The 25,037-nt window shown below is 46.0% G+C and overlaps 1 protein-coding gene across 2 annotated transcripts in view; it reads right to left on the reverse strand.

Moving 5' to 3' along the window:
• The window catches only part of Lmtk2 (lemur tyrosine kinase 2), an 87,718-nt gene extending 63,248 nt beyond the window's left edge, over positions 1-24,470 (reverse strand). For both annotated transcript variants that reach the window (XM_051162982.1, XM_051162981.1), the window contains exon 1: positions 24,178-24,470. In XM_051162982.1, the coding sequence (XP_051018939.1) occupies positions 24,178-24,280 (103 nt within the window). In that variant the 5' untranslated portion in view covers positions 24,281-24,470. The remainder of the gene's footprint in view (positions 1-24,177) is intronic.
• Positions 24,471-25,037: the final 567 nt, after the last annotated feature.

The raw sequence follows: 25,037 nt of genomic DNA on the forward strand, positions 1-25,037 counted from the left end.
GTGTGTGCGCGCGCGCGCGCGCGCGCGCACAGGCTGAAGGCCAATCTCAGGTGGTGGTGGTCCTCAGTTCTCTCACTGACCTATAACTTTACCAAGCAGTCCAGCCTAGCTGGCCAGGGAGCTCCAGGAATAGTCTCCAGCACCCAACTTGCCATTGCTGGGACTACAGTGGTGCACTGCTGTACTCCACTTCTTATTAGATTCTGGGGGTCAAACTCAGGCCTTCCTTCCTCACACTGGTGAAGGAAAAATTCCCATAAAATAAGGAAATGAAGCCATAAACTGGACAGTGAGCTGGTTTGCTCAAACCACAGAGAGGAAGTAAATTCTAGAAACAGGAACCACAACTGAAATCCCCAGGCCCTGGTGGTTAAACCAGAAACCCAGCCTCGGAAAGGCTCCTGGCTGCAACTGTCAGGACACTATGAAGCCAGTTTCTCTTTACACGCTCTCTCAGAAATGCACAAGACAACGTAATCATCTGCTACAGAAAACACCAACAGTGACAGCCTGTCACCATAGCCTCAGACAGCTAGCTCCCCAGGCTCCATAGAGTAGGAGGAGGAAGATAATGAGGGCTTGGGGCACTTAATGGGCTTCCCCCAAGACACTATTTAAAAACACCTGGCTCTCAAAAGCACATTCCATTGTATTTTGATTCCATGGCTTTCAGAGCACTCTAATAGCTATCTAGTACTTGACTTACTAAGCAGAAAACTTTGGGGAACTCTCTGAGGTAGGTAGGTACCTACTATTTGCTTTAGAGATAGGTAATTTGGGAAGGGCGGTAATTTCCCAGTAATGAGTCATGGTGGGTCAGGAGCTGCTACCTGCCTATTAATTTAGCCATTATAAAACCAGCCAATTATCTGATCATGATGCTCAGAACCCCCAAAGAAACCTGTGTGCATGTGTAATTAACTAGAGTCTTGCCTGGGAGTCCGTTTTTAAAGGGTCACAGGTAAAAAACTGATGGCCAATGTCCAAATCCCCTGGGTTCACACATCATGGATTCTCTCTCTGTCACTCCTCTTTGTCCCCAGCTGACATATTTTTAGAAGGAGAATTTCCTCATATTTTGCCAGGTGGTTGACTTGTAGCTCAAGCTAAAGGAGAAGGGTAGACTAGATGGTGTGTAAACGTCTGTTAACCACCCAGAAAGGGAATCAACAACAGTCAAAGAAATTATTCCACCCAAGTTGATCTAGCTTGAAGAGTCAATAAATGTTTTGTTTTGTTTTTTAAAGTTGTAGGGGGCTGAGGAGATGGCTCAGTGGTTAAAAGCCCTGGCTGCTCTTTCAGAGGACCCAGATTCAATTCCCAGTAACCACATGGCAGCTCACAATTGTCTGAGACTCCAGTTCCAGAGGATCTAACACCTTCATACCTATGCACATAAAATAAAATTAAATAAATAATTTTTTTAAATTGTGGGTGCACCTATGGAGGTCATAGAATAACTTTATCAAGTAATATCTCGCCACCTTTACATGGGTCGTGGGATGGAAGTCAGGTCAGCAGGCTTGTGCAGCAAGCAATTTAACTGCTGAGTCATCTTGAAGGCCCCCATTGAGTTTCTTAGGGATGATTTCCACAGGTATGGGTGACTCACAGCTGCTTCACCAAAAAGCCCACCCTGGCATGAGTGCTCTTCACAGAAGCTGCTTCACCACCCCTAAAACTAACAGGCAGGCATAGCCAAAGCCACAACCTGTGGGCCACATGCACCCCAGTAATGCTATGAACACAGTCCAACATAAGAATCACAAACTTAACTAAAATATTATGAGACCTAACTTTTTTAATGCATTATTACTGTGTAGCTCTGGATGTGGAGAGTTGGTTCTCTTCTTCCACTGTGGGTTCTAGGGATCAAACTCAGACTGTTAGAGTTGTATGACAAATGCCCATACCTGCTGAACCATCTCACCAGCCTATATTAAAAGATTTTTTTTTTTTTAATAGGTTTCTTATGTTTTGTTTTTCTGGTAACTCTACTGTAAAGTTCTCAAGTGTAAACTTTGTAGAGGACAATGTCATGTTGCACTGTCAAAGAATTGGGCACATCTGTGGGCTAGTGCCTTATAAGAGAAACTGTGTGCAGCTAGAACAAGTTTAAGAACTGGGAGGTGAGGATCTAAAGGCCTTCCTCCAACTTCTCAAATGGAGTGTTAATAGTGTGAGTTTCCTGTAGCTCATCACAGAGGCTCTGACTTGAGACAGCAATGGCTATGTCATGTCCAGAGGACAGTATTCCACCAGACACCTCAGTTGTCCTTTAGCAGTTTGTTTCTTTTTCTTTTTTTGTTTGTTTGTTTTTTAGTGAGGGCTGTTATTCTTTTTGAGGAGACTCGTTATGAACTAGTAGGCTTAAACTGTCTGATATGTTCGATCCTCTCTCCTCTCTCTTCTCCCCCCCCCCCCACTCTCTCCTTTCCTTTCTTTTTGAGACTGGGGTCTCTCTGTATAGGCCTGCCTGTCCTGGAACTAGATACGTAGACCAGATGGCTTTGAACTTACAGAGATTTCCATGTGTCTGCCTACCAAGCTACCAAGTGCTAGGATTAAAGGAGGGAGCCACCATACCTGGCTGGTCATTATTCTTGATACGATTCTGTCACCAGGTGTCATGATGCACGCCTTAAATCCCAGCATTCAGGAGGCAGAGGCAGGTGGATCGCTATGAGTTCAAGGCCAGCTTGGTCTACAAAGTGGGCCCAGGACAGCTAGGGCTGTTAGCTATTTACAGAGAAACCCTGTCTCAAAAAAAAAAAAGGGGGGGGGGGGAGACGCCGGGTGTCGTGGTGCACACCTTTAATCCCGGCACTTGGGAGGCAGAGGCAGGCGGATTGCTGTTCAACCTGGTCTACAAAGCGAGTCCAGAACAGCCAAGGCTACACAAAGAAATCCTGTCTCGAAAAATGGGGTGGGCGGGGGGACTACACTGTCCACACAGGCCAGCAGGTGCTGCTCCCCAGACTTCTGTCAAGATTCCAGCCAGTAGCCTCGGGCTGCGGTTTCCTGCTATGTTCCAGGCTCCCCTTTTAAACAGTTGGTGCTTCAGACCTCTGACAATCAGTTCTCCAAGAGCCAATTGCTTGTTTATCTAAGACTGTAGCCAAACAGCTGGGTATGTAACTAAATGGTGATGTGCTGGCCTGTGCTGGTTTAGCAAGCAGTAGTCCCTGGATTCAGTCTGTGGTGGTGGTGGTGGTGGCCACCATAGCAGTAGAGATAGGTATAGTAATAATAAAGATAGCCTTGTCCCTCTCCCACATCAGCCCTGAGCAACTGAGCTGTTTATTTACTTAGTCACTACTGACATTACAGCCACTTTTGCAAACAATTCGCCACTGTTTTGCACCATTGTTGGTTTCAGGGTGTTCCTTCCATGTGGGTCCTGGGCATTAAGCTCAGGATGTCAGGCCTGGCAACACATGCCCTTACCTATTCTTGAACTAGTGTTTTAGTCTGCAAGGGCTATAGCAACAAAGAATCACAAGCCTGGTGGCTCAAACAGCCAGAAAACCTTACTTACTTCCCAGGTTCCAAGCTCAAGATCAAGGACAGTCCAGAGGCATTCATTGTCCTGCCTCCTCTGACTCTCATCACCTTTGCAACTTAGACTCCTTTTGTTTGGTTTTGGTTTTTTCAAGACAGGGTTTCTCTGTATAACAGCCCTGGCTGTCCTCGAACTCACTTTGTAGACCAGGCTGGTTTAAATTCAGAGATCTGCCTGCCTCTGCCTCCCGAGTGCTGGGATTACAGTCATGCACCACCATGCCTGGAGCAGCCTAGACTCTTGCTGAGCTTCCCTTGCTCTCCTCTGACCAGATTGATCTTCTTTTACTGCCTTACACTCTATCCACCAGGAAACTACCACCACCCATCCTACCCTGCAATACCTTGCCCATCAGTGGGAATCATTCCTAAGGCCCCAAGTTAAGCATCTGCCTTTGGACACCCAATTGCCTGTGTTTCCTCATCATAGAATTTATCACCCAATCTTAAATGCCCCTAGCTAAGTGGGATCAGAGACCTGATTTACACATAATCTACCACTGACTTCCTAGGTCCTGCTAAAAAGACATCTCAAAAAGTAAGGTACATGGATGGCTCTTGAGGAACAACACTTAAGACTCACCTCTGAGCCGGGCGTGGTGGCACATGCCTTTAATCCCAGCACTTGGAAGGCAGAAGTAGGTGGATCTCTGTGAGTTCAAGGCTAGTCTAGTCTACAAGTGAGTCCAGGACAGCCACGGCTACACAGAGAAACCGTCTTGAAAAACAACAGCAGCAGCAACAACAACAACAACAAAAAGCTCACCTCTGGCCACCACACAGAAGCGTGCTCGTGCACCTGCAAAGATGCATGTACACGCATGTGCACACACGAGGGGAGGGATTTCTCAGCTAATGCTTCTACAGTATGATCACAAATGTTACTGTTAACATTGCCAAAATAAAATCTCACAGGCCGAGGGGCTTCAGCAACAGAAACCAATTGCCATATAGTTCTGCGGGCTTGAAGTTCAAGCTCAAGGTAGCCAGGTTGGCTTTTCCCGCAGCCTCTAGCCTTTGCCGTGCAGGTGCTGTCTTCTCACTACATCCTCCCATGGTCTTCTATGTGCGTGTCCCTGCTGTGTCCTTAACCTAACTTCCCCTTCTTGTGAACAGCAGTCAGGCTGCACTAAGAGCCATCCATAATGACCTCATCTGAACTTAGTCACCTCTTCAAAAGCTCAAGCTCCAAATACAATCAGTCTTAGGTGCTGGTGAGGTGTAAACAATTCAGACCCGTAATACTGCAATTGTAGGTGGGTGCATGTGTGTGCATGTTCACAAGCAGGCACATCTGTGTATGCACATGCACATGCACATGTGTGCATGTGGAAAGGCCAATGGACAACCTTAGCTGTCACTCCTCAGGTGCCATCCACCTTGCTTTTTGAGAAAAGGTCCTCACTGGCCTGGAATTTGCCAAGTAGACTGGGCTAGCTGACCAGGGAGTTCCAGAGATCAATGTATTTCTGCTCTCTAGTGCTGGGATTACAAGTAGGCCCTACCATGCCCAGCTTCCAAACTCAGATCCTCACAGTTGCAAGGCAAGCACTTTACTGACTTATCACCCCAGCCCCAATTGTTGCTGCTCTTTTGGTTTTGGTTGTTTTGAGACAGAGTCTTGTCATGAGCTTTGGCTAGCTTTAAAGTCAAAGTAATTCTCCTGCCCCAACCTACTGAGTGCTGGGACTACAGGTATGTAATCCATCACATGTTCAACTTAAAAATGAACTAAACCTGGTAGTGTGCCACACGCCTTTAATCTCCACACTCGGGAGGCAGAAAAAGGCGGATCTCTGAGTTCAAGACCAGCCTAGTTTACACATTTTGAGTTCCAGGACAGCCAAGGCTACACAGGGAAATCCTGATCCAAAAAAACAAAACAAAACAAAATAAGACCACCATTTAAAAAAACAAAAACAAACAAACAAAAAACAGACCACCATGTTACTGGTAGAGGGGCTGTCCTGTAGAGTAAGTCTAGGCTACCTTCCACTGTCTCCCCAGGACCCAGGGGCCTACTGCCTGACCAGCAAAGTGCAAAACAAGGCATGCAAAGCTCCTGGGAGGCATTGCTATCTATAATTCTTCCACTTTCTGTTTTCCCACGCCCTCTCACCTTGGGAAGTTGACACAAGAGAAACATGTGCTAAAACTGAAACTCAGGGAGACAGGGTTGGCCTGCTGAAGGAGACCTGGATCCAACCACCAGCAATATTCCAAACTGGTCCTGCCAGAAAGCCCACCTCTAAAATATGGCCCCCCTCTCATTTTTGCAAGACAGGGTTTCTCTGTGTATCCTTGGCTGTTCTGGACTCACTTTGTAGACCAGGCTGACCTGGAACTCACAGTGATCCACCTGCCTCTGCCTCCCAAGTGCTGGGATTAAAGGTGTGCACCACCATGCCCAGCTCTCTTTTGAGGTTTTTCAAGGAGGAGTGCAAGTACCTGTGGAGGCCAAAAGAGGGTATTGGATCCCCCTGAGCTGGAATTATGCAGATGTCAGCCACCCACTGTGGGTGCTGGGAAGCAGAAAGCACTATCACCTGCTGAGCTATTTCTCCAGCCCTGCTTTTCTTTTTAAGCAGGTTAGAGCCAAGAAAACCACCTTTCTCTTCCAACAGCCTAACACTCAGCTCTACACCCAGAGACTTAGTACTGTGAGCCACCCTCACAGTGTTTAAGGGACTATGTGGATAATCGCTATGGGTCCCACATATTTAACACCTCAAAACAGAAAGCCCATCTATCTACCGTGAAGGCTCTCTGTACATAGAGGCTAAGTCACTAATGTTTTCTGTGTGCCTAATGTAACAGTACACCTATTTATAACAGCACTAAGCAATCTAGACTCTCCCCATTGAGTTCTAACATTAGAAAGAGGAAATGGAAAACGGCACTACATACACTTAGCCACACCGAGGGCCAGTGGATGAATCGGATTCCACAGGGACCCCAGAGCATGGGACGAGTGGCCTAGGAACACAGTCCCCTTTGCATTAATCATGCTGAGCACAACATCACTGTTTGGTGATCATCAAGGTCGGCCAACTGTTCTTATACTGACAGAAGGATGACATAATTTGAGGGCTGACTGAACGAATAACTGCAAATGAGATCGTTTTATAGGAAACTGTTGGCTCCTCTCAGCCTCTCCCATTAAAATCTGTTACTGAAACATCCGTTCACTCCTACTTCTAGAACACTAACGAGAACTATGGGCTACATAGAAAACCTACTACTGTATGATGGCCTGGTCTGGTCAAAAGAGTCTGTCAGACTACTTTCCTCTGACCCCCTCTCAACTCAGGAGTGACAGGATAGATATTCTGATAATAAGAATTTCATTTTTCTTTTTGGGATAGGATATTGCTATGTAGCCCAGGGCAGAATTGAACTCTCAACGCTGGGATTACATGTGTACCACCATGAAAGCTTACAGTTTACCATCCTGAGTAGACAGACGAGTAAGTAAATTCACAGTGCACAGAGGGTGAGACAACACCAATGAAACAGTAAAGCAAGGACCAAGACACTTATTTTATATGGAATGACTGGGGAACATATAATCACACACAGACGTGTGTGTGTGTGTGTGTGTACATCATGCTGTCAGAGGACATTTGGTAGGTCTCCTTCCATCATGTGGGTCCAGGAATTGAACTCAGATCCTCAGGCCGTCAGCAGGCACATTTACCCACTGAGCCATCTCATTAGCCCTGGACCTTGTCGCTTGCAACAGAGTCTCTCAGGGCTTGCTAATTACATTAGGCTAGTTCCATACATCTGCCTGTCGCTCTTTTGCCAGTGCTGGAGTTACATGCATGCACCACCATGCCAGCTTTTAGCATGGGTTCTGGAGGTCAAAGCTCAGGTCCTCGCCAGGAGATGAGATGGTGGCGCACGCCTTTAATCCCAGCACTCGGGAAGCAGAGGCAGGTGGATCACTGTGAGTTCGAGGCCAGCCTGGTCTACAAAGTGAGTCCAGGACAGTCAAGGCTACACAGAGAAACTCTATCTCGGAAAACCAAAAATAAAAAAACCTCAGGTCCTCATAATTGCACAGCAAGCACTATACTGACTGATCTCCCCAGCCCCACGGAATGTATGTTTGATATCAGAATAATCCATACAGGAGGTGATGATGACTTGGTCCCAAAGGGTTATGAAACATAGTACTTAAACAGCACTTACTACATGGCAGACACTACTCACTCTTAAGTTCATGCAACCCTACAGCAACCTCGGAGGTGGGTAGCCATTTTAAAATGAAAAACTGAGCAACTGAGAGACCGAGCATAGCCACTGCTCAGTACACTACCTCAACACTGCCTGACAGGATGGGTCAGGGAAGCAGCAGCAGCGCCAGCCTGTTGGCAGATGTGAGGCAGAGAATAAAGGGGTCAGGGAGAAGATCTCAGTGTAGTGTTTCAATCTCTGCTCAGGAGTAAATATCACCTGACATTTAAGAAACCCCTTTAGGCAAAGACAGAGCAGATAAAAACAGAATGCAAGGCACAGCTGTGGAAAGCAAACAACTACAATCGATATTTCCAAAATTAAGAGGAGACACTATATTCATGAGAAGATGCTGTTAAAAGGTAGGGGGCCCGGTGCACACCTGTAATCCCAGCACAGGAGAAGCTGAGGCAGGAGAATTCCAATAATAGCTAGCCTGAGTCATATAGGGAGGGAGACCAAATCTTAGGGAATAAAAGGAGAAGAGCCAGGTATAGTAAGTACGTGCGCCAGGCAGGTGTGGTGGCGCACGCCTGTAATCCCAGCACTCAGGAGGCAAAGGCAGGTGGATCGCTGTGAGTTTGAGGCCAGCCTGAACTACAAAGCAAGGCCAGGACAGTCAAGGCTAACACAGAGAAACCCTGTCTGGAAAAACAAAACAAAACAAACAAAAAAGGCGGGATGGAGAGATGGATCAGAGGTTAAAGGCACTGACTGCTCCTCTAGAGGTCCTGAGTTCAATTCCCAGCAACCACATGGTGGTTCACAGCCATCTATAATGTGATCTGATGCCCTCTTCTGGCCTGCAGATGTACATGCAGATAGAGCACTGTATACACAGTAATAAGTATTGTTTAAAATGTCAACAGAAATGAGACTGGAAGGATGGTGCAAAATGTAAAAGCACTTGTTACTGTTGCAGAAGACCCAGGCTCAGTTCCCAGACCCCACATGGTGGTTCACAACCATTCATAACTGCAGTTCTAAGGGATCCAATGCCCTCTTCTGACCTCTGCAGGCACCAGACACCCACGTGTTACAATACATACACTCAGGCAAACACACACATAAAAACAAAATAAATTTTTTAAAAATTCCAAAAAAAGTAAATAAAATGTTCTTTCATTTTTTCTTTCTTTCTTCCTTTCTTAAATCAACAGAAGCAAAACAGGGGCTTGTCCCAAGAGTCTTAAAGAAACAAAGACAGTACACAGGAGGCAGAGGCAGGAGCATCTCTATGAGTTAGAGGCCAACCTAGTTTACACACACAGCGAGTCAAATTAAATTTTAAAAAGAACAAGACAAAGAGGTAATTCTACTGAAAGTGCATTGGATAAGCAAATATGAAAATTTTCCAGAACCAAAACAAAGAACTTTTAAAAGTCAAAAGGCTAGATGCATATTCATGTTAACGAAGGGAATGGACAGGGTGGCTCATATTTGTCAACGCTTGTTCTGAGCTCCTAATGCAGTTTTGAGAAGCTGTGGAACCTTTGAGACAGGAGGCCTAGCAAGCAGACAGGAGCCACGAGGGGTAGAGAGTGGGGGGAGACCCTGAGGCTAACAGCCTGGCCCTATTTAGAGTTCCAGTCTACTTTCCTGATCTGCCAAGATGTGAGGCTCCTGGTCCACATGCTGCCTGCAGGAATCCCACCACCATTTCCCCACCAGAACAGGTTGAAGTTGTGAGACAGAATAAATCCTCCTTCCCTTAGGTTGTTTCTACCTGGTATTTTGTCATAGTGATGACACAAACAGCTAATACAGCAAGAGCAAAGAGGCTACACAGGAAAGGAATAGGCCAGACTAGCTCCAAGCTCTCAGTGGATCACGAAGTAGCCAGTGCCACTATTCTTAAGCACAGAACAGAGGCTCCTGGGCGATCCAGGACTGTGGGATGAATAAAGAATTGATAAATGATAATCACATAAGAAGTAAAACATGGCAAGAAAGAGAAAATAAAATATTTCAAAGAAACTTAATAAATGCTAAATCAGGCTGAGCATGGTTGCACACGCCTTTAATGCCACAAGTCCAGGACAGCCAGGACTACACAGAGAAACCCTGTCTCGGAAAAACAAACAAACAAACAAACAAAACTAAATAGGTAGACAGATAGATAGATAAATAGATAGATAGATGGATGGATGGATGCTAAGTCAGCTGTGAATATTTGCCGTATAAATGCCAAAGGGAAAAGCCGGGCGTGGTGGCGCATGCCTATAATCCCAGCACTTGGGAGGCAGAGGCAGGTGGATCGCTGTGAGTTCGAGGCCAGCCTGGTCTACAAAGCAGGTCCAGGACAGCCAAGGCTACACAGAGAAACCCTGTCTCAAAAAAACAAAATATAAATAAATAAATAAATGCCAAGGGGCCAGGGGAGTGGATCAGTGAGTAGGTCCTCACCAAGCCTGACTACCTGAGGGTGAGTGTGTGTGTGTGTGTGTGTGTGTGTGTGTGTGTGTGTGTGTGTGTGTGAGAGAGAGAGAGAGAGAGAGAGAGAGAGAGAGAGCGCACCCACACATGTGTAGGTGCACTCACTCATACAGCTGTGTATGGAGGCCAGAGGTCAAGATGGAGCTATCTTCCCTGATTGCTCTTCACCTTATTTCTTGAGCAGTTCTCTCACTGAACCTGGTGCTCACTGATCAGCTAGACAGGTCTAGGTCGGCCTAGTTCCCTTTGCCCACTCCCCTACTCTGATCTCCAGCCCCTCCATATGCATTTTTAACATCTGCCTTGCACCTGGGGAAGATAAACCAAATACTTGCCAAGGAGCATTATTCTTGGGACCCACAGTAGTCAGCAGATTCTTCAAAGGGCGCAGACCCCACAGAAGCCCACAGGTCTGTGGTGTTTAACAGATTTTCATGTTTACAAATGAATATTTACAAGTTTATTATTATCTTTCTTAAAAGGCAGAAACACTCCTTTTAATTAACTGGTACAGCTTCATTTCAGAGGCAGAAAATAGTTGTTCTTTTAGAGTCTGCAGATGGGGCTCAATTGAGTGTTTGCCTACCGTGCACTTTGCCCTGGGCTCTGTGCCAGAAGTGCATAAACCAGGTATTATGATACATACTCAAGAGGTGGAGACAGACCATCACAAGTTCAAGTCATCCTCAGCTACTTACAAGAGTTCAAGGCCAGCATGGGTTACTATTCTTCTGGAGGGAGGAAGTGGAGAGATGGCTTAAGTGCTTAAGAGACTGTGCTGCTTTTTGGAGGACTTTTGGTCCCCAGCACCTATGTTTGACAACTCACAGAGGCCTGAAGCTCCAGCCCCAGGCAATCTAACACCCCTGGCTTCACAAGTCCACAAGCACAGGTACATGCTTGCATTGGCTCCTGCGCGCAGGTGCGCACACGCACACACATTCTTTGGGGCTAGAAAGATGGCTCAACAGCTAAGAGAACAGAATGTTCTGGAGGTCCCTGAGTTTGGTTCCAAGCACACATGTTGGGTAGCTCACACCAACTACAGCTCCAGCTTCAGTTTCTGGCCTCTAAGGGCGCGCGCGCGCGCGCGCACACACACACACACACACACACACACACACACACACACACACGGCATATACTCACATACACCTATAAAAATAAAAAACTAAAATTTTCAAAAATTAAGTATTCTTTTAATGTTTTGGCTTCCTGGTTTTCAATATTGCTTTTCTGTAATTACCTATGAAATGTTCATAGGCTAGCAGTAGTGGTTCATGCCTTTAACCCAGCACTCAGGAGACAGGGCTTTCTAAATTTGAGGGCAGCATGGTCTACATAGTGAGCTCCAGGCCACCCAGAGGAACACAGTAAAATTTCAAAGGGGGGGAAATAAGAACAATAGCTTAAAATTTCACTCCAGCGCTTTTGGGTGGTGACTAGCAGTCAGCGCTGGAGGGTAGTGACTGCTGTTAGATCATATGTCGTTCTATACAGCATGCTCCTCAAAGCCCAAGGCAGTCTTGGTGAACACGGTGGTCTGAGTGTCAAGAGCCAGCCAGGCAAAATTAGCACTGATTTGGCAACTTCCAGCCTTGGACCTTCCATCTATAAACTCCAATTTCAACTCTTAAGTTCTATAGACAAAGGACTTAAAACTTGAGACCATCCTCAGTCTACTGAGTACTTAAGTTTCGTATCAGCTATGGGACCTTCAGTCACACTTTTGTGTGTGTGTATGTTCATGTGTGTGCATATGTTCATGTGTGTGCAGGTGGACTTGAGAGTCTGGTGTGAGGTGTCCTCCTCAATCACTTTTCCACCTTGTTTTTAGAAACTGAGTCTCTCACTAAGCTCCAGGATTCCTCCTATTTCAGCACTGGGATTATCCGTGCCTATCATTTGATGCTGACTTTTTCACGTGGCATCTGAAGAGAAAACTTGGGTCCTGTGCTAGCACAACAAGCACTCTGAGCCATCTCCCATCCCTCTAAGTTTTATTTTCTGCAAAGAAAACGGAGTTGAATTACAGATTTCTGGATAGTCCTGCTGCGATGGTCCTTGGGTAGTGTTTCCAGGGGGCTATTTTGGTAGCTTTGTTATTTTTTCAGTGCCTTACTAGCAATCAGCATCCGGGTGTGGGCTTTAATAACAGTCTGAGGTAAAAGTCAAGTGAGGCTCTGCTGGGGAACTGACAGGCTGCATCTCTGGAGGGAACAGTTGCTGCCTACAGAGAGCCAAGCTACAGAGGGAAATGCTGGGCAGAAGACAGAGAGGAAGAAAATACCCTTTCTAAGCAGCACAGGTTGGATTTACCGAGCTTCCTGAAGAAACATCTGCCATTTGCACAATACTTTAAGTTTGGCAACTTTTTCCTTTTTTTTTTTTTTTTTTTTCTTTGGTTTGGTTTGGTTTCCCAAGACAGGGCTGCTCTGTGTAGCCTTGGCTGTCCTGGACTCACTTTGTAAACCAGGTTGGACTGGAACTCAAAAACAATCTGCCTGCCTCTGCCTCCTTAAGTGCTGGGATTAAAGGCGTGTGTCACCATGCCTGGCTAACTTTTTTTTTTCCTTTTTTGGGTAAGATTTATTTATTTATTATGTATACAGTGTTCTGTCTGCACGTCAGAAGAGGGCACCAGATCTCATTATTGATGGTTGTGAGACATCATGTGGTTTCTGGGAATTGAACTCAGGACCTTTAGAAGAACAGCCAGTGCTCTTAACCCGAGCCATCTCTCCAGCCCCAACTTTTTTTTTTTTTTTAAAGACAGGTCTTAGGCTAGCCTGGAACTACTAGGCTTAAGCAACTCTCCTGCTTCGCACTTCTGAGCACCTAGGGCTAAGGCTACAGGAGTATACCACAATGCCTGGCTTTCCTGGCTAATCTGAGAGGCTTGTAACTCAACAGTTCACAAGACCTCAGTTTTGTAATAAAAAGTTGAAGGCTGCCCACTATGGTAACACATGCCTATAGTCCCAGCTCATAGAAGACACCCTGGCTGTCCTGGACTCACTTTGTAGACTAGGCTGGCCTCGAACTCACAGCAATCCACCTGCCTCTGCCTCCTGAGTGCTGGGATTAAAGGCATGCGCCAACACACCCAGCTCGGGATCCTGTTTTATAAAAACACTCAGGCCCCAATCAGCTCCAACTGAAATAATCTGGAACTGAGATTCACATAAAAATGAAAGGATTCTAGCACCAAGAAAGGTACAGGTGAAACAAGACTGATGTAAATCGCAGTATGTTGCTGTGGGTTCAGATACTGTTTACCTTTGTATCCATTTGACATTTTCCATAATAAAAATAAAAGCTTTGGAAACAGACTGAAGGCCTGGGCTATAGCTAAATTGGTAAAGTGCCTGCCTAGCACACTGGAAGTCCTGAGTTCCATCCTAGCACTCAGAAGCTGAGTGAGTCTGCAGTCCATGTCTGCAGTCCTAGGACTGAAAAGATGCAAACAGGAGGGCCAGAAGTTCAGGCTAGGTGACATAATATTGTAATCCTAGCACTTAGGCAGGGAAACGAGGCAGACAGATGAGGCCTGCTGTCTAGTCAGCTTAGCCTACATGCTAGTTCCAGGCCAATGAGAGGCCCTGTCTCAAGTGAAAAAGATAGATGGTGCCTGAGAAACATCTGAGGCTGTCCTCTGGCCTGCACATGTGAACATTTATAAATGCATGCAAAACCACACAACAAATGTATCCCCATAGACATCAACAGGTGCACATACACACAGAGCAAAAACAAAACACACTCTAAATGCCCTCGCTCCAGTTGAAGGTCAATGGCTGCATGAAAAATCAAGTGTGCCCAAGAACAAGCTGCTGACTTCCACCACCTCTTTATATGCGCAAACTCTGCATCGTGCTTTGGTGAATTTAGGATTATCTTCAGGATCCTCACCTACACACTGGACTGAGCATCTACAACCGAAATGTCTGCAACACTAGACACAGCCCTGGCAAGCCAACTGAAAGGGCTTACAACGTGAAGGGCTTTGCTAAGTGCAAGTGGTAGACAGGCACAAGGAATCTACACTTTTTGAGAGCCTACTAGTAGGTTTTCCTTACTGCCTTCCATATCATGTAACTTTTACAGTATTTCAGTGTAGAAGTTATTCATTTTTAAACGTTTTGATGTAGCCAGGCAGTGGTGGTGCACGCCTTTAATCCCAGCACTCAGGAGGCAGAGGCAGGTGGATTGCTGTGAGTTGGAGGCCAGCCTGGTCTACAAAGTGAGTCCAGGACAGCCAAGGCTACATAGAGAGACCCTGTCTCGGAAAAAAAATGTTTTGATGTACAAGTATGCTCTGCATATACCTTCAAGTGGCACTTAAATTGTCAAAGGAAAAACCTGAGAAGGCAACCTTGGAGACCCCCTCCTTACTAAGAGTGTCTGTCTCTTTGTGTGCTACGGGGGTGCGTGCGTGCGTGCGTGCGTGCGTGTGTGTTGATAAAAGTTGGCTGAGTGCTAAGAAAAATAGCCAAAACCTAAGTTGCAATGTCATCAACCAGCGACCTGTTACTGGAGTAGGATTCTCTAAGACCTGGACCAGAACAAAGGATTAGGAGGAAGTGGGGTCTACGAAGAGCTTTACAAAGGAAGATGAGAATTTGCACAGAGTATTTCGTAAACTACAAGCAGGTCAGCTGACCTCTTAAGAAAGCGCTGGGGAGATGGCTCAGTTGGTAAATGTTTATTGCACAAGTCTGAGGACCTCAGCTTGATCCTCAGCACTCACGCAAAACAGCCAGTACCAGGAAGGCCCCTGGGCTCACTGGCCAGCCAGCCTAGCCTACTTGGCAAGCTCCAGAACAGTGAAAGATCAAGTCTCAAAAAACAAAAAACAAACGAGGTGGACAGCTCCTCCTGACCCCTGCTGACCCCTGAACATGCATGCATGCACCTGGTAGAGATAGATTTTTTAGGGGGTGGAAGGAGTCACCAGCCAAAGAAGGTGTTGCATGGAGACAGGAAGAGCATGTAGCACACCAGATGGGGAGCTACCAAACTCGGGCAGACACAAGGAGCCAGGAGCTATGTAGCCACAACACACTGTCCTGGCACCTTTATTTGAATTGGCAGTAACTTGGGCTTTTTAAAATATTAAAACAAATACACATTATATAGCAAAATGCAAAACCCGCCAGACTGTACAAATTGAAATGCCATGAATTCCTCCACTCCAGCCAAGGCCCAGGAAGATAGGAGGATGAATGGCCACACTCAGGTGTGGTGAGAATGAGAGAGGACCCCCCTCCTGTTAAGTGTCAGGCCCCTTCACACTACTCTCATTTCCCACTTGAGTCACAATAAAATCAAATGAGATTTCAGACTGCTGCACTGTGCTAACCCTTGCCAAGAAAAAACATTTTAAAAATACTGAGGTTATTTTTCTGATATGCCTGTTTTTTGTGGCAAATGACTGTAATGCTAAGGCACGGTTCCAAGTGAGTCACTTGCCACAATTTTAAAATACATCATTGCAATATTTTTGTTCTGCCAACACACTGATTTTTACCTTATTTCTCTGGCTTCTTTCCCTCCGCCCCTCCGAAGTTCTGGGGACTGACCCTGGACCTTAGACTCTAGTCTTGCTATATAGCTTAGGCTGATTGATGTAACCCAGGCTGGATTCCAATTCAGGATCCTCTGCCTCAACCTCCTGGGTGGTAACACAACTAGTCTGGTTCCCTAATTTTCTTCTCCTTATTTTTTTATATTTATTTTGTTATTTTTAATTATGCATAAGAGTGTGCTGAAAAAAAAAAAAAAAGAGTGTGCTGCATGTGGGTATAGGCACATGAGTGCAGGTACCAATAGAAGCCAGAGGTACCAATTCCCCTGGAGCTGAAGTTAACAGGTAGTTGTGAGCTACTTGATATGGGTGCTGAACTCAGGTCCTCTCGAACTACAGCAAGTACTTAACTGTTCCCTATAGCACCGTCATTTCAAGACTCAAAGAAAAGCTGAAAGTTGAATCTACATCCTAAACAGGCAGTACATTCCAAAACCATCAGTCCAGCTTTTCCTTTCTATACCATGCCACTCTTTAAAGTAAGTAAGTAAATTTTATTGCATTTAATTTTTCAGGGAGGAAGGGATGCAAGTTGTGAAGGGCAACTTGTGGGAGTTTGTTTACTTCTCCCATCATGTGGGTCCTGGGGATCCACCCTGAGTCCTTAGGCTTGGTGGCAGGCACTTTTACCCACTGAGCCATCTTGCTGGCCCACAAAGAAAAAATATAAAGAGTAAAGCATAGCCAGCCAGCACACTGTAATGATATATGATTTGTGGCGGGGGTAGGGGGGGGTGAAGGGAAATTCATCTCCCAGAAGATATGTGAGATGAGAAGCACTGGCCCTGGGCTGGCTACTCCTCAGCCTGGCTTAACCATGCAGCCCCTGAGGGTACTTCAGTACTTCAGGGAATGTGCAGCTGTGTTTAGGATTAAGGAGACTTAGATTGTTCATGGTTCCTTCAAGTAAATTAAAACTAGCTATTGTTCACTTGCAAGAGTGTTAGTCATCATGGAGCTTAAAAACAGGTTTATTACATAAAAGCAGACTAATTTAGATCATCCCAAAAATTTCTAGCACAGTTCTCCAACAGAATGAGTCTGAAGAGTGACTATGTCAGCTCAGACAGCCTGAGTAAGGCCGCAGACTGACTTGCTTTCCCTGTAGGGTCTCCAGCCTCCATATAGCAAGGTATTTTGAACAACAGATTTTTCAATACCAATAAAACTAGATATTCTACGTTAAGCAACCACCATTTTCCCAAAACTCGGGAGGCAAAGGCAGACCGATCTCTGTGATTTCGAGGCCAGCCTGGACTACAAAAGGAGCCAGAACAGCCAAGGCAACACAGAGAGAGCCTGTCTTTAAAAAAAAAAAAAAAAAAAAAAAAGCAATCACCATTTAAGAGACTCTATGGTGGCTGGGAATGCAGCCCAGTTGGTAGAGTGCTTGCTTGGCACTCATCAAGCCTTGGGTTCGGTCCCCAGCATCACATAAAACTGAGCAAGGTGGAATATACCTCCAATCCCAGGAGGTAGAGGCAGGAGGATCAGAAGTTCAAAGTCATCCTCCACTGCAGGCCATGTTTGAGGCCAGCATGGGCTCTACATGAGATCCTGCCTCAAAAAGGGGGAGGCAGAGGCAGGTGGATCTCTGAGTACGAAGCTGGCCTGGTCTACACAGAGAAACCCTGTCTCAAAAACAACAACAAAACTAGCCAGGCACGGTGGCACAAGCCTTTAATCCCAGCACTCGGGAGGCAGAAGCAGGCAGATCGGTGTGAGTTCAAGGCCAGCCTGGTTTATAAAGTGAGTCCAGGACAGCCAAGGCTACACAGAGAAACCCTGTCTCAAAAAACCAAATAAAAAATAAATAAATAAAAAGCAAAACTAATGAAGCTTTGTTTCTTTCGAGCTAAATCATTAGATGAGCCAACCCCCCCCCCCCAATTTACAAAGACATCTGGAGCAATGAAGAACTCTGCATTACCAGGCATGACATAAAGCAGACATGGTGCACCAACACGACACGACCCAGCCACCCTTCCAACAGCCATTTACATAGGTTTGTTTTTGTTTTTTGTTTCCAAGACAGGATTTTTCTGTATAGCCTTGGCCATCCTGGATTGACTTTGTAAAACAGGCTGGCCTTGAACTCACAGAGATCCACCTGCCTCTGCCTCCTGAGTGCTGGGATTAAAGGCGTGCGCCACCACGCCCGGCTTGCTATTGATGGTTTTTAAAGGTTTATTTTATATGTATGTTCACCATGTGCCCACAAAAGCCAGAAGAGGGGACTGGATCCTCCCATGAAATTGAAGTTCCAGATGGTTGTGAGCCATCAAGTGGGTGCTGGGAATCAAATCCAGGTCCCCTGCAAGTGCTCTAAAACAGCTGAGCCATCTCTCTAGGCCCTGTTTTTCTGTTTCTTTGTTTGCTTGCTGAGTTCTGAGAAGCCCAGAGGGCAGATAACTGGCCCAAGATTTCTTTCGTTTTGTCTTTACAGTACTGAAGACTGACCCTAGGGTGGTCTCCTGCACACTTAGACAAATGCTACTAAACTACATCCCCAACCCTACCCAACCTCTTCCTTTTTTGAGACAGGGCCTCACTATGTAGCTCTGGTTGGTGGGCACTCACTGCGTAGACTAGGGTGGCCTTGAACTCACAGAGACCAGGCCTGCCTCTGAGTGCTAAGATTAAATGATCATACATCACACCAGGCTCTCAACCCTTATTTTACTTCCCCAACTTTGAGACTGGTTCTTAAATTGCTCAGGCTGGCCTTGAACTTGGGATCTCCCTGATTTAGCCTCCTCACCTAACCTGACATGAAAGCCAATGAAACAGAAAAGGAAGACCTCACCCCCAGGTCGAACTCAAAGCCTACCGTCTTCCAAGGACATCATGTTCTTTCCACAATGGTTTCAAGAATTTTACCCTCAACTAGTCTGAAAAGTTCAATTACTAGGGGGTGGGGGGGGGGGGTGGGGGAGGGACAAGGTTTCTCTGTGTAGCCCTGGCTGTCCTGGGACTCTGTAGACCAGGACCAGGCTGACTGAGAGCCCAGAGATCAATCTACCTCTGCCTCCCAGCACAGGGATTAAAGGGACCACAAAGACTTTTTTGAGGACTCTTTTATTTTAACTGTTTCTGAACCTGGATAGTCCTCTTTTTTTTTTTTTTTTTTTTTTTTTTTTTAAACACGACAATGTCCTTTTTTTATTATATGTACAGCCGTTATCAAAGTGACACAGCCCACAGGGGACAGAGAAGGACAAGGACTCTCCAAATTTGAAGAGAGAGTGCATCAACAGCCAGCACACTGATAACAGCAAGCTCTAGGATTTGGTAACCTCACTGCTCATCAGCTACAAAACTAAACAGACTTTTGATTAAGTGCAGAGAAGCATATTTAGTGACACAAAAATGTCCCCAATTGAAAGTAATTAGAGCAATCTCAACCTAAATCCACTTGCAAGCCCTAAGAATCTCCACGAGAAGCCTGCTAAAAAAATATTTACTTCTCAGAAACTGAAAATTAATCACAAAAATTCAGACTTTGAACAACAATTCCTTAACTATAGGACTCCTGTTTGAGATACAAGTCTATTAGCATCATCTGAACTGAGAGCACCAGATTCATAAGCTATGTTGCATCAGCGGCTGAGTCCCACGGCTTCTGTGAGGGCTTTTATCTGGAACTCCTAAAAGCTTCCTCTGTACTGTGACCTAATATGCCACAGAACAGTGGAAGTGGGTTTCCCTGTCTAACCACTATCCTACCATGCCAAGGCAATGTGGCTTGGAGGAATGCGTTCACAGATACCACTAGAGGATCTTACATTTCTTCCCACTCAGATTCATGCTATGAATCCATAGGCTATTACAAGAGGCATATCCGTATTTCCTATGACTGATCTGATGACCACACAGAACAACCTAGGATCTTCTCCCTTTCCCTAAGCTTCCCAGTGAGGCCCAGCAAATTATCAGTTTCCATAACAAGGGTCTATAGAGTAGAATAGGGATCTTCAGGAGAAGGGACATGAGACAGATAAAAGGTATCTTTCAGATATGAAGTAGCCCAAAATATAATTCAACAACAATCAAACGCTTTCTGAGCCACCTTGCACTGGGCATAGTGGTACGACTCTGTCATCTCAGCACTCCGGAGGCTGAGGCAGCAGGATCCAGATTTGGTGGACAGCCTTTACTGCCCAGCAAGATTCTGCCTCAAAAAATAAAACAAGCCGGGCGTGGTGGCACACGCCTTTAATCCCAGCACTCGGGAAGCAGAGGCAGGCGGATCGCTGTGAGTTCAAGGCCAGCCTGGTCTACAAAGTGAGTCCAGGATGGCCAAGGCTACACAGAGAAACCCTGTCTCGAAAAGCTAAAAAAAAAAAAATAAATAAATAAATAAATAGAATAAAACAAAGGAGGGTGGGGGGAGAGAGACAACTTTCCATAGACAGGCCAACCCACATCTTTACATAGTTTAGCTATGAATCAAAGAGTAAACACCTTTTAACTTCCAACCCTGAGAATGACTGAATAAAAAGGGCACCATATATAAATTAATTTGATTTTTAAAGTTATATACAAAGGATGATGCCCTAATGAAGTCCATTACTTTTTTGTTTTTGTTTTTTGAGACAGGGTTTCTCTGTGTAGGCTTGGCTGTCCTGGACTCACTTTGTAAACAAGGCTGGTCTCAGAACTCAGTGATCCACCTGCCTCCGCCTCCCTGAGTGCTGGGATTAAGGCATGTGCCACCACGTCCAGCTAAGTACATTACTTTTTATGCTAACCTAAAATTTTCATTCAAGAAGTAAAGGACTGGAGATGCAGAGATGGCTCAGCAGTATGAGCACCAGATGAAAGGGCCTGGGTTTGATTCCTAGCCCCCACATAGCTGTTCACAATCATCTACGGCTCCAGTTCCAGGGGATCTGGCACCCTCTTCTGGCCCCCTCAGGTACCAAGCACCCACACGGTGCACGGACAGACATGCAGGCAAACAGCCATACACATAAATAAATAAATAATTTTTTTTAAAAAGCTGAACTTTAGCCACAGCCCCCTTGTGTCCCATGCAAATAGGCAAGTCTAGGAGAAGTCCTGTTGGTTATAGCTGTTTTGTCTGTTTTATCTTTTTGAGACAGAGTCTCAATATGAAGCTAGTCTGGAACTTACGATGTAGCATCACAATGTAGGTTGGCCCTGATCCTTGCATTGAGCCTATACTGCCTCTGCCTCCTGAGTGCTCCGATTACAGACATGCGCACGAACATGCACACATGCACGCACACACAACCTAGTTCTGAGAAGTTAGCTTTCTCAAAGGCACCATTAAACAGTCTTTCCTTTACAAATAATAAGAGCAAGAAGGCTGTCTTAGCTACTATTGCTACAACTAAACACCAACACCAAAAAGCAAGTTGGGGAGGAAAGGGTTTATTAGGCTTACACTTCCACAGCACTGAAGGAAGTCACAACAGGAATTTAAATAGGGTAGGATCCCCAAGACAAGAGCCTGATACAGAGGCCATGGGGGTGCTGCTGCTTACTGACTTGCTTCCCATGCTTTGCTCAGCCTGCTTTCTTAAAGAGCCCAGGACCACCAGCTCAGGAATGGCACCGCCCACAATGGGCTGGGCCGTCCCCGCCCCCTTCATCACTACCTGAGAAAATGCCCTAGAGGCTGGATCTCATAGAGGCAGTTCCTCAACAGCAGCTCCTTCCTCTCTGAAGACTCTAGCTTGGGTCAAGATGACACAAAACCAGCCAGTACAGAGGCCAAAGGTTCCATGTAGTGAGCCTACCCATACTTGGGAAGGCTAGCCCTGCCTTGTAAGGTCTCCAGATCTTCAGGCAGCCCAATTATGTTTTCAATGTACAGATGCTCTTTTATCTACCATACATGTTCAAAACATGGCCTTCTTTTTTTAACCAGTGAGCTCACTAGATGGGATTAATGTGAAAGTTTCTTTACCCTTGATCAAGAAAATCTATCTCCATGGTGGAGTGTTTGGCCTGTGTGAGACTCTGGGTTCAATACCTAGTACAGGAGAGAGAGAAAGGGAGAAAGGGGGGGGGGGAGGGGTGAGAGAGAAAGAGAAAACCTATCTCAGTTATAATATCAATGAGCTACCTGGATGGAGAAACAATTCCATACAGCTATGGTTGACATTTATAATGCATCATTTCCACACAAGTGAGTTTCATATACCTGCTAATCCCTCACCACATTTAACCATACATTTAAATTATACAGCTATACTCCAAGAATCAAAAACATATTCTGAAAACCTGAAAAATTGATACAAATCACCTGTCATAATCTGATTATTTCTATTCCTGAGCTTATTTTTTTAGGTTGCTTTGTTTTACATTACCTCAACAAAATTCAGCACTCTGAAGCTAGGGGCAGTGGTGCACACCTGTAATCCCAGCACTCAGGGAAGCAGAGGCAGGTGGATCTCTGAGTTTGAGGCCAGTCTGGTCTACAATGAGAGTCCAGGACAGCCACGGCTACACAGAGAAACTCTGTCTCAAAAACAACAACAACAACAAAAAATCCTCAACACTCTGAAATTCCAGCCTACAGAAAATGATGTAGACCAGGACAGCCTGGAACTCAGAGATCTACCTGTCTCTGCCTCGCAGTGCTGGGATTACAGGCGTGCCCTACCAAGCCTGCCTCGCTTACATACATATATGTCAAAATGCATAAAAATTGATAGGCACAAGATACTCTGGACGGACACACACACACTCTATCCACTGTACTACTCTAGCGTTAATTTTCTATTTGTGTCAATATCCTTACATAGCAATATCACTAACTTTCCACATCATTTTTTTCCAGCCTCCCTGGTATTTTCTGCAATGTCCATCCTAGTTGACTATCTACTCCTGATGACATTCAGTTATCTTTTTTTTTTTAATTCTATATGAGTGCTTTATCGGCAGAAGAGGGCATCAGATCACATTATACATGGTTGTGAGCCACCATGTGGTTGCTGGGAATTGAACTTAGGACCTCTGGAAGAGCAGGCGGCACTCTTAACCTCTGAGCCATCTCACCAGCCCCTGACATTCAGTTATCTTATCCTTTGAACATGAACACCGAAGACACCAAAAAAGATTCCATTCTAAGGCAACAGCCGAAACACAGTGTTACATTATACAGTATAGTGACATCATTTGATGCTCATCTGAAGGGCACCCAATGGCATATAACCTGGTGTAGTTCTGGAAGCCATTACATCTCTTTCACTGCTGATTTGTGTAAAACACCTGTATAGACTGGAGGCAGTTCTGCACTTAACCCTTGACCTCAGGTGCATCCCCTGACAGCTTGACTTCAAGTGAGCTGGGAGGTGGGGGTGGAATCACACCACAAAGTGAATCTAAGATCTGGGTTTGAATCCAACAACTTGGCTGTGTTACCTTGAATTTATCTTTTGACCGCCAGTGTTTCAGTATCCTCAAAGCAAAAGAGGAAGAAATTGGACTAAATTCTATTTACCGTTTCTTTCAACCGCTCCACTGAAATAAATAAGCTGTAGTAATGGAAAGTTAGCCCAGATCTTTTTTTTTTTTCCTTCGAATTTCCGAGATGTTTTCTTTGGCTTAAGTTTTATTTATAAACTCCCAATCAAAGCTATATGCAGAAAATATGGGAGGACTGAGGGCTAGAAAAGAGAATCACTCACTGATATCGCTAAAATAGACACTGCAATTATCCTCAGGCCAATTTGTCAATAGTTACTCAAAAGCTGCTACTCCAATCACTGGCTTCTTAAAATGAAAATATTGTTGCTCCTTTCTCATCCCCAGAGATTCATTGGGAAAGATAGATAGATAGACAGACAGACAGACAAGACAGACAGACCGACAACGACAACATCTAAAATCAATTTACAACTTCAGAACAAGTTTCAGGGAGCCGCACAGCTTTTCCCGAGTCATTGGTTTCATTTAAGGAAGGACGAGAGGAAAGAAACGGTTCTTATTATAAGACGTGAGAAAAGCCGCAAGAGGCAGGTGATATCCGGGGGGGAAAAAGGGAAAAAGTGTCGCGGACAGAAGCTTAAGGGACCTTTAGGCAACAAGTTTAGAGTCTTGGAAAAAGAGTCCCCAAGGGATGCGGGGCATCCATCCCGTCGCTGCCTCCTCGCCCCGCCGTCTTCCCCAACCCCCCCAGCGCGTCGCCGCGCCCCCACCCCCCCACCCCCATCCCACGCCCCTGCGGCAAGAAATCTCCCTAGGATCGCTGGCTTGCCGGCGGCCTCCTGCCCTCGGCAAGCCTCCGGTCGGTCGCAGAGGCAGCCAGACCGCGCAGGCCCGCCGTCCTCGCCGCCGCCCCGCCAGACGCAGCGGCCCCGCAGCCCCCGGGCTCCGCTCACCTGCACCTGTTTGCGGAAGTGGCGCGGCCCGCGCACTGCCGACGGTCAGCAGCAGCAGCAGCAGCAGCACCGGCGGCGGCGGTGATGCCGGTGGTCCCGGCATCTCGTCCACCGCGCGGTCCCCTCGGGGCCGGGCTCTCGGGTCGCCGCCGTCAGTCGGTCAGTCAGCCCGCCGCGCTGCCTCAGCGACACCGGCGCCGGCTGCTTCGGAACACGCGTCTCTTCGGCCAAACGGCGACCTCGTTCCTGGTCTGCATCCGCCGCTCTAGCCGCAGAACCAGCATCCTCCTTTCCCGCCCGTCTGCGCCGCCGCCGCCGCCCCTCAACAGCAGCAACGGCAGCAAGCCTGCGGAGCCGCGGGCCCAAGCAGCCGCGCTCCCGCCGCCATGATGGGCTGCGTCATGTGACGTAGAGCGGAGGCGGAACAGCGTGACCGACATTTGGATCAGCCAATCGTCAAATCATACTGGCTCCGGGGGGCCCCGCCCCCTCAGCTGTCGGAGGCGAAGTGGCGAGCGGTGCGCCCCCTGCAGACAGAGGAATGCAGTGTGGGCAGCAGGTAACACTAACAATTACTTTAAAATTTAAATTATAGGAAGATATAAAGAAAACCATAAAAATCCACTTATAATTCAGCCTGAGACTTTTGCCTCTCTTATTCTTACTTTTCTTTTTATTATCTTTCTTTTTTTTCTTTTTTATTTTTATCAACATGGTTCCTGGTATTTTTATCACTCAAAACATAAACCGGGTTTGCTTTCTTCATTTTTACTTATGAGAACTTTCTTAGCCTCTTCATCTTAGGTTGGCCCTTACATCATATCAGGTTCCGAGGAACTCTGAATTTTTTAAAATACCAA

The sequence above is a fragment of the Acomys russatus genome, chromosome 19, assembly GCF_903995435.1.
Source record: "Acomys russatus chromosome 19, mAcoRus1.1, whole genome shotgun sequence".
In the NCBI taxonomy this organism is placed as follows: domain Eukaryota; kingdom Metazoa; phylum Chordata; class Mammalia; order Rodentia; family Muridae; genus Acomys; species Acomys russatus.